Here is a 14,408-nt window from a genome sequence, read left to right as displayed (position 1 = left end):
GCTGCTGTTATTTCAGGGCATCTGAAACGGTACTCTTCAATGACGAGCAGTCTCGACATTTTAGATATGCATTATGGATATCTGGAATGTCATTATTCCTGATCTATGTTAACCATTAATATCTGCAAAGTCATTTTCCAGATCCAGATTAAGTGACTTTTTCCACATCTACATTTTACCTTTAAACCTCTACAAAAGAATTCTTCCTTTTTAAATTTTATTTAACCCTTGTACTATCCTATGACATTGACGTGTTCTACCTACCATGAAAACGGTGGATAAAGGTGGAAAGATTTCATGTAATCCATGGACACCAGTGAAGATCACAAATCATTAAGGAAAAAAGGTTCTAGTGGTCAAATAAACTACATTTCTCCATCAAGAAACTACAAAAAATATTTAGTGTAAGGAGAAGGAAAGGTGTACAAGTGAATTATGAAAACCTGTTGAGTGATATTGAATTATATTTAAAAGTCAGCTTTAAGATCCAGTTCTGACTAAACATGACTCTTCCCTGATTAGCAGGTGATCCACCGCCAGAAATCCCTCCTCAAACAAATGGCAAGTAGGTATAACCAGACAGAATAAGATTTATTATTTTTCTAGTTGCTATACAGCTACAGGTATCACCTGTTTAACCCTTGTGCTATCCATGGGGTCAAGATGACCATTGACGTGTTCTCCCTACCATGACCAAGGTGGATAAAGGTGGAAAGATTTCATGTAGTCCATGGACACAAGTGAAGATCACAAATCATTGAAGAAAAAAGGTTCAGCGCACTGTCTAGTGGGTCTAGATGACCCAACTCCCAACATTAAAGTGCCTAAGATAGCACAAGGGTTACACACAGACCTTTTGTTTCCATCATTTACAAAATATTCCAGGAAATGATCAAAGGTCTACATTAGTGTAAAAGTTCTTAGATTATTAAAAGGCTTTATCACACACAGTGAGAAAGAGGAGGGTGATTGGCGGCTCAGGCGCTGTGATTTAACATCTGTCCACTTAAGGCTCTGTGTCCAACTTTTAATCCTGTACAGATGATTTTCTTAGCCAAATGAAGCCCTAGAACTTATTGGGGGGAAAAAACAAAAAATTCAGAGCAGACCTGAATCTGGAGTGTTTGTAACATTCTATTTACCTTCCATAAACCTTGTGAAAGAACAGAATTGATAGATTTTAAATCTGTGACCATGACTGAATATTTAATGCTAAATCAGACACTCGAGTTGTTTTTTGGGACAAACTTATTAAAAAACACGTCTGTGCATGTAGTGGTCACAGTTTTGAAGAACAATATTTTAGAGTCAGGTCAATTCATCTGAGACTTATGTAGGAGAAACGTCCAAAGCTTTATAAATCTGGCAACAAACAAAAGTACTCCAGATGCATTAGACTCCAGCGGATGACCTCCGTCCCGATCTCCTCGTCCAGCCGTTTCTGTGGGTTTTACTGGCTGCTCCCCTCCTCCTCCTCCTCTTCCTCCTCCAGCTCCACCAGCGCAGCGTGGCGATTAGCCTGAGAGCCCTCGCGGAAGAAGACCTTCTTTATCACGCCGGATTTGGGCGCGCGGATCGTGTGCTGCAGGAGAAACGGCGTCGGTCAGCCAAGAGATTCAGTGTCAATAAAGGGTGGAGTCGGGGGTGGGGGGTGCTTTGCTCACCTCCATCTTCATGGCAATCATGACCATGAGTGGGTCTCCAACCTCCACTTTGTCTCCGGCTTTCACCAGCACCTGAAATCAAACAGCTGCTTCAACCGTCCGTGATATGAAGTCTGTGTGCATCTCAGGAACAATGAGGGGAAAATATGGTGAACCATAGGTCAAAGTTCAGAGTCCATATTTGTGCAGGTATCTCAGGTAAGCTAAAGTAAATGTGAGGTTACAGACCCATTCTGATCATTCTTTGATCCATTTTTGTCCCTGGTGGTCTTTTAATTCAGTTAAACCAAAAAAACTGAGTAGTTTTCTAGGACAGTTTCTGCAGAGCAGCACAAGTTTATTTAAAATTCTCAATTGTGGGCAGGATTGTTGGTGTGGAGCAACCCCCCCTCCCCCCCTCTGTGGTGGAAAGCTGGGAGCTTGTGGCCCACCCAGCATATCTTCTATGTCACTAATAATCTCTCAGACAGCATGTTTACATCTGCACCTGATTCACAGTAATTCGAATAAAGAAATACTCAGAACTGCAATTTTTAGTTTAATTTTCTTGATATACATCAAATATGTCAGAAAAAGGCCACAAGAACATGTTAAAAGCTCCAAAAGCACCACTTTCATCAGAGCGGGTCTTTGATAAGAGCGATGAAAGTAAGATCCCCCCCTCTGAGTCATTTAAACACTGCGGTCGTCAGCTTGATGTGACATCACTGAACCCCAACTTTACAATAAAAAATCCTGCAAGGAGGGGAGAAAGAGTTTTAACCCTTGTGCTATCTTAGATGACCCCACCCTTGCATTAAAGTGTTCTCCCTACCATGAAAAAAGGTGGATAAAGGTGGAAAGATTTCATGTAATCCATGGACACCAGTGAAGATCACAAATCATTGAAGAAAAAAGGTTCAGAGTACTGTCTAGTGGGTCTAGATGACCCAGTGTTAAAGTGCCTAGGATAGCACAAGGGTTACAGGTTCCCTGTCAATCAAAAGACCAGCTCAGTCTTAAGCTCAATTTTAATCATAAATATGAAATAAAAACATTAGTTGCCCTGAATACTGAATCTAACCAGTTAGGGCGTTTTTAAATTTGTAGCAAGTTGGTGCTTTTTTGCATTAGACTTTTGTAAAATACCTTTTCATCTTTCCCTTTACTTTTAGTTTGGTTGTCAGTACTTTGCATTCACACTGTAGTAATTCACAGCAGAGTTCATTTGCATACTATTGCTATCTATTAGTTGGATTTGTTTCCTCTTCTAGATTTTTTATTCTTGCGATCCTAGCTGGTTCAGTCTAATTCTAAATAAGCAGCTTGAAGGTTCCAGTCTACTCCATGAATGGGATGGAAAGCAAACGGAAACCAAACAAAGGTTTTTCACTGATGCCCTTCCGAACAGAGTTTGAAACTCACCTTCTCGATGGTTCCAGTCATGGGGGCCACGGCTCCACCCTGGGCCCCCGACCCACTCACTCCAGCCAGGTACTTTGGCACAGGAACCGACACCTGGGAGCTCCCTTCCTGCAGGAGAGAGGTGAGCATTTTGGAATGCGGTTCACTGACAGAAAGACACATGCCACCTCAAAATATGCATAAATGTTTGTGTTGGAAGAGGCAAAAAAGGTCATACCGTGGAGAACAGGTGCACGGCGCTGTCCAAAATCACCAGTTTGGGACGAGACTTCACTCCGTTTATTGAGCAATGCAAGAATGAAGCTCCCCCACTTTCCTCCACCTCCCCTGTCACATCATACACGTCCTCGCCAACCTAAAAGAAAAGAAAAAGCTTTCATATTTTAGTCTTAATATTATTATTTTTTACCAAAACATAAAAAACGATCTTACAAGCATTTTGTAGCTTCCGTCTTTCTTGTAAACGACGAGCACGTCGATTTCTGCAGACGAGAAAAGCTGATTTAAATATAGAACGTTTGGCGCAAACACAAATGCTCGTCACAATAAAAGCTCCTCCGTGATGGCAGTGACTGAAGGGCTGACCTTTTCTCCTGCACAAACATTTTAATACAAACATTTAATGATGAATGCAGGTTCATTCATGAGCTCCAGCACATTAAACCCCTGAGCAAATTCAATCCCAGATGCAGGATTGACTCTGCCCACATCTGCACTCCTCTCCTCTGACAGTTTTCACAGGATATTCTCTACAACCCAAGCTTTTAAAAACGTGAAAAAAACAGTGTGTTGCATTTTTTCTGACATGGATTATTTTAATAAAATGTGCAGACTTGCCTTCTTTCTCTGACTGTTTGGTTGCAGCAGCAGTTATGAGTTTGACTTACTCTTGTCACTGATCTGCAGCGTCATGTTCCTGTTGAACTCCGTGTTGCTTCTCCACCCACTGCTGCAGCCGAACGGGGAGAACGGATCTGAAAACAAACAGCACAGTAGAACCTTCGAGTTTGACCTCATTCTTAGGAGACCCTCCCCAGCCGTTGGATACCTGTCGAGGTTTCTATGAACTCCTGCGTGTGTTTCCTCTCCTGCAGGATGAGGCCCAGGGCGGCCTGGCAGATGGTTGCCCCTGACGGGGCTCTGGGAGTGGGGAAGAGGTCGGAGTAGTGCTGAGGGATGAAGCTGGTGCTCACGTTTCCAGCCTCAAACTCCGGATGTCCAGAAAGGCTCAGCAGAAAGTCTATGTTGGTGTTCAGTCCGACAATCTAAAACCATAAGGCGGCATGTTGGGAGCGGTTCTGGTGATTGACAGGTTCAAATGTGCTTCAGCCCTCACATTGTACTGCCGCAAACAATAGCGCAGTTTCTTTAAGGCAGCAGAGCGGTCCTCCCCCCACACCACCAGCTTGGCAATCATGGGGTCATAATGCGCAGAAACCTCGTCTCCTGCAGCCAAAATCAGCCGTCAAGCCCCCGTTTTTCCACCTTAAAACCCACAAAAGCGGCTCCGTCCTTCCCCACCTTCTCTGACTCCGGTCTCGATGCGGGTGTGTCGGTCCGCCGGAGGCGTGGACAGATGCAGCAGGGGCCCCGCCCCTGGAAGGAACTCATTGTTTGGATCTTCAGCGTAGATGCGGGCCTCGAAAGAGTGTCCTCTCAGGATGATGTCATCCTGAAGGAGGGGCAGGCGCTCCCCTGCTGCCACCTGGAGGAGATTTCCATAAAGCCGACTTAAGGAAAACATCAACAGATGGTTCACATTTCAGGCCTCTCTTCCAGCCTCACCCTGAGCTGCCACTCCACCAGGTCAGTTCCTGTGATCATCTCAGTGACTGGATGCTCCACCTGCAGCCTGGTGTTCATCTCCATGAAGTAGAAGTTGTGCTGAGCATCAACTATGAACTCCACCGTACCTGCAGGAAGGGGAAGGTTTTTAGAGTCTCAAGGGTGAACAGCTGGGGTGAACAGCTGGTAGTAAGGATCACCTGCACCAACGTAGTTAACAGCTTTGGCCGCTCTGACTGCCGCCTCGCCGAGCTTCTTCCGAACCTCAGGGCTTATTCCTGGCTGAAGAAGAAGAAGACGTGAAGATGTAAACTTCAACCAATCCATGTGAAAGTGATCTTCATGCTGGAAACTGAAACTCAGCTCGAACACATCCGATAAAAAACAACAAAGCTATGTTTAGGAAACTTCAGTAACATTTATCTTTGCCATTTAGTGTAGAAAAACACTTATTTTTCAGCTTTTTTCCTCACAAAGACACTAAGCTTACAAATGGAAGCACTTAATAAAAATCTATTAAAAAAAAGAGAATTCCTGCACAGCTTCTAAAATTGTAGAAAAACACTAAACCTCTTTTTTATTGCTATTGTTTTCCCTTTTTTACCGTCCTGCCAGAGAATGCAAAAGTTCTCAAAGAGGTAAGCAAAAACAAAATCTATGATGACAAGGTCGTAAAAATCTGGCTGAATCCTCCAAACTAAGAAATAGATCATGTGCAGGCCCGTTCTGCTGGTGCACAGGCTTCAGTGCACTTACCAGGAACTGGATTTATTATTTAATGCACTTCTGATTCTTCCTGCAACAAAAAACACACTTCAAAAGTAGTTTATGTCTGCAGGAGGTCTTTTACTCTTCAATGTAATCATTCCTCTTCACTGCCTTTTTATTCATTGTTGAAGTAGATATTACAGCACACCGTTTCTTTTGTGCTGCAAATATGGACTTAAGACAATGAAATAACTGTTCTCCTGTTAAAGAAATGTATAAAATATAAGGTTTTCTTTTTTCAAGTAAAATTGTAATAAAATACATGTTTTTTTTTCAACTGTGAGACTCACAAATGAAATATATTGCTAATATGCTACACAGAAATAGAAGGTTGAATATTTCCTGTGCTTCAGGATCCTTTTAATGTGATGAGACAATGTCAGAACTGCAGATTTGCAGCGTCCCTCACATGCATGAGTCAGATTTCGGTCTCCGCGTGAGCAGCACTCACCCCCGGCGCTTCCTCTATGATCTTCTGATGCCTCCTCTGGACGCTGCAGTCCCTCTCAAACAGGTACACAGCGTTGCCGTGCGTGTCGCCGAACACCTGGACCTCTACGTGTCTGTGGAAGACGGGGGTGTCGGTCAGGCGGGGCCAGGACGACTCATTCTACAGTTTGTGCCACAGTACCTGGGATCCTCCACAAACTTCTCCACCAGCATGACATCATCATTAAAGGACTTCCGGGCTTCTCTTCTTGCAGACTCCAACTGCTCCAGGAAGTCTGTTTCTGAGCGTGCGATCCGCATTCCCTGGAAGGCAGAGTCATTTTAAGATGCAGTAGATATGACTACTGTTTTGTTGCCTTTAGCTCTACCTTCCCTCCTCCACCCCGGACCGCCTTGATCATCACGGGAAAGCCGATCTTTGCAGCTTCTGCCAGCAGCCTCTCGTTTGATTGGTCCTCTCCGTGATAACCACCTATAATTGGCACCCCGGCAGCTGACATGATGTGCTTGGATGTGCTAAGGACACATTTTTAGAAATTAATTTTGTTTCCTTTTTGCAAATTTTTTTCAACACATCCTTAAAAGCTTAAGTTCAGCAAAGAAGAAAAATGTGTTTTAAGCTTAAAAAATTTGAAAATCCTATCACCTCTTAATGCCCATGTCCCGTATGGCAGAGGAGGGAGGCCCGATGAAGATGATTCCTTCCCGTTTACACGCCTCTGCAAACTCTGTGTTTTCTGATAGAAACCCGTAACCAGGATGAACTGCCTACAAAAGAGACAAAAGGGGAACAAAAACGTGAATAGTGGATCTTAAAGGAGGTAAACCCCTGACAACTTTTGGCAAGATTACTTACATGTGACCCCGACTTCTTGGCCACTTCCAAAACTTTCTCCACGGAGAGGTAACTTTGTTGTGACGGAGGAGGGCCGATGTGATAAGCTTCATCTGCCTGAAATGAGCCCAAGCGAAGCTTCGTCAAACTGTGGCGAGCGATGGAAACAGATCCAGAAGCAGAGACTTGAGCGTCTCACCATTGCCACGTGCATGGAGCTTTTGTCTGCTTCACTGTACACCGCCACGGAGCGCACACCCATCTTTTTAGCCGTACGCATCACACGGCACGCAATCTCTCCCCGATTGGCAATCAGCACCTTTTCGATCCTTTCTACTCCTGCAGAGTTTAAAAGTAAAAAAAACAACAACATAAAACTCAAACTATGCATCCATGAAAAGAGTCCTAAGTTACACTGGAATGCAACTTCATAATAAAGAAAATAAAACGGCGTACGCTGTTGCAGTTAAGGAAATTTATTGATAAGAAACATTTTTAAAGATAATTTGTTTCTTCCTGTCAAAAGAAAAAGGATATTGAACCAACATCGTGCCTCCTGAACTACACATTAGGGGAATTTGCTTTGTCAGGAAGAGCCAAACCAGTAAAAATGTCCGCCCGGTAACTGGAAGGTCGTGGGTTCAAACCCAGGCCGAGTCATAGCAAAGACTTTAAAAGTAGGACCCAATGCTTCCCTGCTTGACACTCAGCATTAAGGGGTTGGATTGGGGGGGTTCCCGGACGCGCCTGTGTCTGCAGCTCACTGCTCCCCCAGGGGATGGGTCAAATGCGGAGAACAAATGTCGCACACCTAGGTAGGTGTGTGACAGATAATGGGACTTTAACTGACTTTAACTTCAGATCAAACCTCAACGAGTCTCTAAACCAAATTAAATGTTTGTTTACTCACCTCCTCCTCCTGAAGCTAGCCTCACGCTTCTTCTGCTCCATGTCAGCTTCCTGAGAAGAAAAACACGCAATCCTCAACATCTTTTTACTGTTTATTAAACCTAAATGAATCCACTGGTTTAAAAAGGACAAAGGACGTTAAATACAGAATAAAAAAAGAAAACGAGCTTTTTGATTGATCGTTGTGTCTGTTGTGTCTCGTTGATAGCTGTCAGTGTGTGCTCTTTTTCATATCAGTTATCACACTAGTTCTACGTGATCACACGACAAAAAGGTCTACAACTTTAGTTTAGTGGGAAATTTCTGATTTTGTCGTTATTTTGCAAATAATTCAGGGTTTTGGAGGCTGAGCTAGCAAGGATGGAAGATAAACACTGACTGCCTCAACTTTGTTAACTAAACTGAAAATCGGAGCAATAAAAACACCTGAATCGTTTTCTCATATTGATGCACTCACCGCGGAAGTATCCTCAGCCCACACAGTGTGGGGAAACTCAGAATTACTGCAGCCATCTCTTTCAGCTGACCAGGCTAGCGACGCTAGCTAGCTAATGAGCAGGTGAAAGGAAAAAAGCGAGATTTCGTCTGACACTTTTCAGGCAGTGTATGTTATCTTAAGCAAAAGAAACGCTTAGAAAAATCTAGAAATACATGTGAAAAAGGTTACAACTGCACGAAATATATTTGAAACACATTATTTTGAAAAATGTTCTAACAATTATGTTCCTACCAGGGACTCGTAGTTGTGACAGCCAATCGGAATTAGGGATGTGGAGGCGTAGAGGGAGCTGCAGGGATCCGATTTTGCCACCAGAGGGCTTAGCAGTCAGCGTGCCCTTGAAATAAGTTTTTTATATTGTTTGACTTTACAGTATGTAAAGTATGTTTTTTCTAACGTTTTTACTCGATATAACATCCTAAAAATACGCCTTACAAAAACAACAAGGTCTTAGTAATTTATATTGTTTTTACCCTGGGTAATGTTACTGTTACTTTATAATATTATAGTTTATGTTTTGATATTATATTGGTGTTAAGACATATAATAGAAAGATAATAAAGTAAAAGAAAGCTGTCTGTTTTTTTGAAAATAGGTTATCTTTATTAATTTTTTCCAAGCATACATAAAAAACACACACATGTGCAGATTCACATCCTTTCATATCCTTGTCTGTGCCGGTCTCTGATGAACAGAAATGACAGCACGATGATGAAAACCAGAGTCATCACTACTGCTCCCATAACCATGCCAATGATTTTCTTTGACTTCTTGAGACACACTGCATCTAAAAGAGAAGTTAAGGAATGATTAATATTGAGTTTACTGAACCTAAAACTCATACAAAATAAACATCTGTTCCTCAAAAATTGTAATTCCAACAGTGTGATCGAAAACTAGAGAAAAACCTGGAGTACGATCTTCACTTTTGACAACCTTTACCTTATTTTTACACTGATTTTTGTCTTTGTACTTTTTAAAAACATTTATTCAGTTTTCCGCTTTTACCATTGTTTTAAAACCATCCTGAAACAATCAAATTCCTTTCATTTTTACCATACTCTCTGTCAGAAAAATTGAAGGCTTGCATTTGCAGAGGAGCCATCTTGATCTTCATCTCAGGTGAAACAGAAAGCAGGCGTCCTGACCTGCACTTGAAGCTTTCACAGACAGGTGTCATGAAAAGCATCTCACTGGTGATCTGGCCTGAATATGTTTTATCTGTGGGTAATAGATAATGAACCAAATGTTCAGTTAGAGGGCTTTTCTTATTCATTTTTTTTGGTGTAAAACTTTCACAAAATCTCTTTTCTTACTGATACATCCTTTGCAAAGAGGCTGAGGGGACAAGTGAGCATTCAACTGGGAGACGTAAAATTTGTCGAATTTCTTGGAGACAAAACAAATTGGAGAAAGTGAAAAAAATCACAAAACATAAACACACATTCATGGAAAAATGTAATTTAAAGTACAATCCTGAAAAATATGTCATAAAATGTTTTTATTACTTTCATATAAAATGTCCTTGAGTGTTTTGAAAGGCGCATTGCTTTATCATTATTATAAATAGTTTTTTCAGGAATTAAACATCAGTGTTTTGCATGTGGGGGTGTCATTTTTCTGCAATCCTAAAACATTATTGCTCAAACTGGGAGGATTTCTTCTGCAGATGAGTCTGATTCATTGACTATTGTAATGCTCTTCTTTCTGGTGCTAAGAGAAATACTGTAAACCGGCTGCAGCTTGTTCAAAACTCAGCTGCACGCCTTTTAACCAGGACCAGAAAGAAGGAGCACATTACTCCAATTTTGAAGTCTTTGCACTGGCTCCCAGTCAGCTTTAGGATCGATTTTAAGGTTCTTTTATTAGTTTATAAAAGTTTACATGGAACTGGACCCTCATTTTTATCAGATTTACTTTTAGTCTATGACCCTCCCAGAGCCCTCAGGTCCACAGGTGCAGGTCTGCTAGTGGTCCCAAAGGTCAGAACTAAAACCCACGGCGAGGCCTCTTTTCAACACTGTGGACCTCGCCTGTGGAACAGCCTGCCTGAGGACGTGAGGGCTTCAGCCACTGTGGAGGTTTTTAAGAAAAAACTTAAGACACATCTTTTAAGTAAAGCTTTTACATAGTTTTTACTTGTCCACATGTTTTTATTTGATTTTATAAAATTTTAACAGCTAATTTTATTTGTTTTTATTTTAAAGGAGGGATGTGTATGTGTTGGGTTTTTGTGTGTTTTTATTAATTCATTTTTTTTATTATTATTTGCATTTATTTTTATTTTTATTATTATTACATTCTTTTTACTTTGTTTATTATTTTAACTAAAATATATATTTTTTTATCTTATTTGTTTTATATTTTATTTTATTTTTTATTTTTTCCTTTGGTAAGCACTTTGAGATGCTATGAAGCATGAAAAGCGCTATATAAATAAAGTTGAATTTGAATTTGAATTTGAATTGTGTCTGTTCTCTATTTAAGTTGCTTTATTTGGCTTTACCTTCTTAATAGTGAACTGCAGACTGGCTGTATCACCTGGTATCGTGAGAGAGATATTTGCAACATATTTGCCACAATATCCATTGACCTTAACTTTTGATGGGTCCAGGCTGAAATACCAGTTTATCTGAGGGCACAAGAAAAAGAAAAAACATCTTGATCTGGGTTTTTCTTTTCAGTTTTTAAGAAGAAAAAAAGGACCAAAAGCATAAATTACGGTAGCTTTGTATTTCTACTATTTATAAAGCTACACATTTCAAAAGGACACACTCTGACCTTGTTTTCAGTGATGATGTACTCCACTCCCATGACGACCATAACACACGAATTTCCATTATAGTTTTTCACTGCGTAGCTTCCTGCACACAACAAAAACAAGCCAGATGTGCTGCTGTTTTTAACCTGTTCAGGTGTTTTCAGCTGTATTCTCATTTATGCTCATTGTGGGATTTTGAATTAACACATGTGGAATTATATACATAACAAAAAAAGTGTGAAACGACTGAAAATATGTCATTAAAAAAAAGAAAACTCTTTGAATAAGAAGGTATGTCCAAACTTTTGGTCTGTACTGTATATAAACATACACATACTACAGTTCATTGTACACATCGGTACATTTCTATACACACACCCATACTTGTTCATACAAAAAATGACTTTAAATTTTCATTTAAAACACAAGTGTGAAGACATAAAATTTTCATCAGAACAAAAATGCCTAAAATGTTTTTTAAGGCACATTTACACAAATTTTTGTTCTTCAGCCTTTTTGTGGACATTTAAGGGATATTTCTGAATCATATCACCAGTCAAATCAGTTTTTACATTAATTCATTTCATTTGTTCTTTTTTCATTTGGTTGTTAATTTATTTATTTCTAAAATCCATAAATCAAAGTCCTCACGTAAACTAGCAATTCGTCAGTCAGTTTCTGTGGGGGTTTTTTTCTGGCAACAAACTAATTTTCTCTCAATTTTTGTCATAAGAATTTGTTTTTATGAAGAAGAGTCCCACATTTGCTCAGTTTAAATCACTATATGTGTGAAAAAGATTTTATAAATAGAAATTTATTAAGAATGGAATTTTGACAAATGAATTTATAGTCATATAAAATGGTGACCACTTGGCAGGAAAGCTGAAATTCAACCTCAAGGGGTACAGGAACGTCCTAGTAACTATAAAAAGCTTTTATTTCTCAAAAAAAAAAAAACCTAAGCCATTAAAAATGAAACTCTATTTCCTGTTTACATCAAGTATTTATGTAGCTACAAATGCGTGAAAAGTATTGACAAAAAATCGAATCATCTACAAAAACTCAATAAACCGTGAAGAATCAGTTTTTCTGAACTTTGTTTTAGTGGGTGTTTGCAGGACAGGTGTTGTCCAAAATGATCCAGTTTGGATTTCCATATCTGATCTGAAACACTCAGCAGTGTCTACAGCAGCTGCATTCAGCCCATCGATGGTGAATCATCTCACGAAAATTAAAAACCAGCCTCAGATAACATGTGGTCTTTGGTTTCTGCATACCTTGTGTGGGAATGCTCTCGTTGGGGTTTAGGATGGGCTGATAAATGTGAGCCTCAGAAAGCAATCCAGGCTGGAGAAACCCATCAGTCCACTGCAGGAAGACACCTAGTCCAGAGGAACACCTGTCACTTTACATTCATCTGTCATTTTTCTGCATCAGTTTCCTCCTGATCAGAGTCTGTTGTCAGACGACAGGGCTCTGCCCCCTTTAGCCCAGGACAGGGTGACTCAATTATATGAATGGGTACACCTCTACTTTTTCTACTTTCTTTTCTCTGAGAACAAAAAAACCCTTTAAAGTTTAGTCTTTGGAGAAAATCATATCGATGATTATAAATGGAGATCTGTTAGTGCTGCTTTCCAAACAAGTTAAGAATGAGACTTTCCTTTCCTATAAAATCATCAAGCCAGCCTATAAAAATCACTCACAGGCAGTAGATTATTTTAAAGCTTGAAAAAGCCTCAAAAAAAGGTATTTTTAAATATTAATTTATGCACTGCAGGAAATTAAGCGAGATCACTTCATTGAGTAACCGTCATGCTTCTGGGAGAAGCAGATGTTAAGCTTATTTTGCTTCAGTTGTGGTTGTTGAATGACAAGGCAGCATAAAAGGTGTTACTTCCCTGCTCAAGTTTCTTCTTAGAAACATAAGTAACCCTTGTGCTATCCTAGGCACTTTGACCTTGGGAGTTGGGTCATCTAGACCCACTAGACAGTGCTCTGAACCTTTTTTCTTCAATGATTTGTAATCTTCAATGGTGTCCATGGATTACATGAAATCTTTCCACCGTTATCCACCTTTGTCATGGTAGGGAGAACACGTCAAAGTAAGGATGGGGTCATCAAAGCAGCACAAGGGGTAAATGGGTCTTCTTGCAAAAAAAAATTACAGAAAAAATCCTTATTTCAGAAATGTAAATTTAAGATCCTGACAAAAATTTTAGTCCAAAAGAAATCCTCCCGCACACTGACTAGCTATGACTAGCTCCCCTAAATGCAACAAGCTATGTGTTGTTTTCCTGCTTGGTGTGCACGAGGAGTGCATCATCAAGACCATTTAACGGAACAAGTGATTGCATGATCTATCTCAGGTCAGGATTGGATATTTGGGATTTAACGTTTTGCAGTTTTGTGTTTTTTATACAAAGATATAATGTTTGTTTTTTTTCCTCTTTATGTTGAACACATTTTACATCCTGGAAACGTGGAACTTGCTTCTACACGTAGCATGCATTCTGATCTCAACACTTCTTTAGAAACCACAATGACACAAAACCCAAATGCAGGACCACCAAAGCTTTCTGAGCTGAAGTGTAGGACATGAAACTAGGCCAGGCGCTCGCACTTGTGACTTTTACAACAGTGACAAAATGCAGCTCAGGAAGCTAAAGTATTTTTAAAATCTTGCCATTTATTTACAATGAGACAGTCCTTTTTTTCCATTTTAGAAATGCAAACAGTTTAATATCTAGATTACACCCTTATTTTCAAACTATTTAGATTATATCAATTACACTTATAAACATTTAAAAGCAAAGAGAAAGAATTTAAAGGATGACCTGTTGATTTAGCAGCCTTCATAGAAAAACATAATGAAACAATAGTACCACACTTACATGGAATAACAGCAGCCAGGAGGATAGGAGGCCACCTGTGAGCATTCAGCATCGTGATCAGAGGAGAATGACAGCTGAAGGATGCCACGGCGAAAGAAGAGCAGTCAATTTAAGCAAATGTGGTTTTGACTCAACAAAGGCAAACGGAGGCAGCAGAGGAGGTGGAGCTGTTGTAGTCAGACCTCACACCTCTGACTTAAAAAAACAGGCAGTATGACAGGGGAACTGATGAGTGTCAGCTGCTGAATCATGACTGCTTTGTAACTGCAGTAAAGCAAGACGCTGCAGCTAAACAGTCTAAAGTTTTAAAAAATTAACTTTAAATACTTCATTTTCTGCACACTTCTGTTTTTTTTACAATCTACACTTTTTCTGCACGAAAAAAGAATGAGCTTGTGCTCTTCAGACCAAGCATGCACATGTTTTCTCAAAAGGTTTT

At 40.1% G+C, this 14,408-nt stretch overlaps 2 protein-coding genes across 3 annotated transcripts; both read right to left on the bottom strand.

The window, feature by feature from the left end:
* Positions 1–570: 570 nt before the first annotated feature.
* mccc1 (methylcrotonoyl-CoA carboxylase 1) lies at positions 571–8,564 on the bottom strand. Of its 2 annotated transcripts, XM_020702526.2 has the most exons (20): positions 8,546–8,564; positions 8,273–8,363; positions 7,817–7,866; positions 7,106–7,245; positions 6,928–7,023; positions 6,718–6,839; positions 6,440–6,587; positions 6,253–6,374; positions 6,073–6,184; positions 5,054–5,135; positions 4,854–4,981; positions 4,590–4,773; positions 4,405–4,514; positions 4,117–4,333; positions 3,956–4,042; positions 3,501–3,550; positions 3,286–3,423; positions 3,069–3,176; positions 1,665–1,736; positions 571–1,582 (listed from the first exon to the last, which is right to left on the bottom strand). In XM_020702526.2, exons 2-20 carry the CDS (start codon positions 8,326–8,328, stop codon positions 1,451–1,453), a joined length of 2,154 nt encoding a protein of 717 aa, XP_020558185.1. In that variant the 5' UTR covers positions 8,329–8,363; positions 8,546–8,564; the 3' UTR covers positions 571–1,450. The 2 variants fall into 2 exon arrangements, with proteins under 2 accessions (XP_020558185.1, XP_004068099.1); XM_004068051.4 differs by having other exon boundaries at positions 8,273–8,556.
* A 328-nt stretch (positions 8,565–8,892) lies between these two features.
* lamp3 (lysosomal associated membrane protein 3) lies at positions 8,893–14,114 on the bottom strand. The gene is made up of 7 exons (XM_011474186.3): positions 13,970–14,114; positions 12,353–12,457; positions 11,096–11,178; positions 10,821–10,946; positions 9,631–9,703; positions 9,371–9,535; positions 8,893–9,101 (listed from the first exon to the last, which is right to left on the bottom strand). The coding sequence occupies exons 1-7, from the start codon at positions 14,019–14,021 to the stop codon at positions 8,965–8,967; spliced, it is 741 nt and encodes a 246-aa protein (XP_011472488.1). The 5' UTR covers positions 14,022–14,114; the 3' UTR covers positions 8,893–8,964.
* Between the last annotated feature and the right edge of the window lie 294 nt (positions 14,115–14,408).

Source organism: Oryzias latipes, chromosome 4 (genome assembly GCF_002234675.1).
Source record: "Oryzias latipes chromosome 4, ASM223467v1".
Classification (NCBI taxonomy): domain Eukaryota; kingdom Metazoa; phylum Chordata; class Actinopteri; order Beloniformes; family Adrianichthyidae; genus Oryzias; species Oryzias latipes.
The sequence above is the reverse complement of the archived record's forward strand: the minus strand, read 5'-3'. Positions and strand labels throughout refer to the sequence as shown.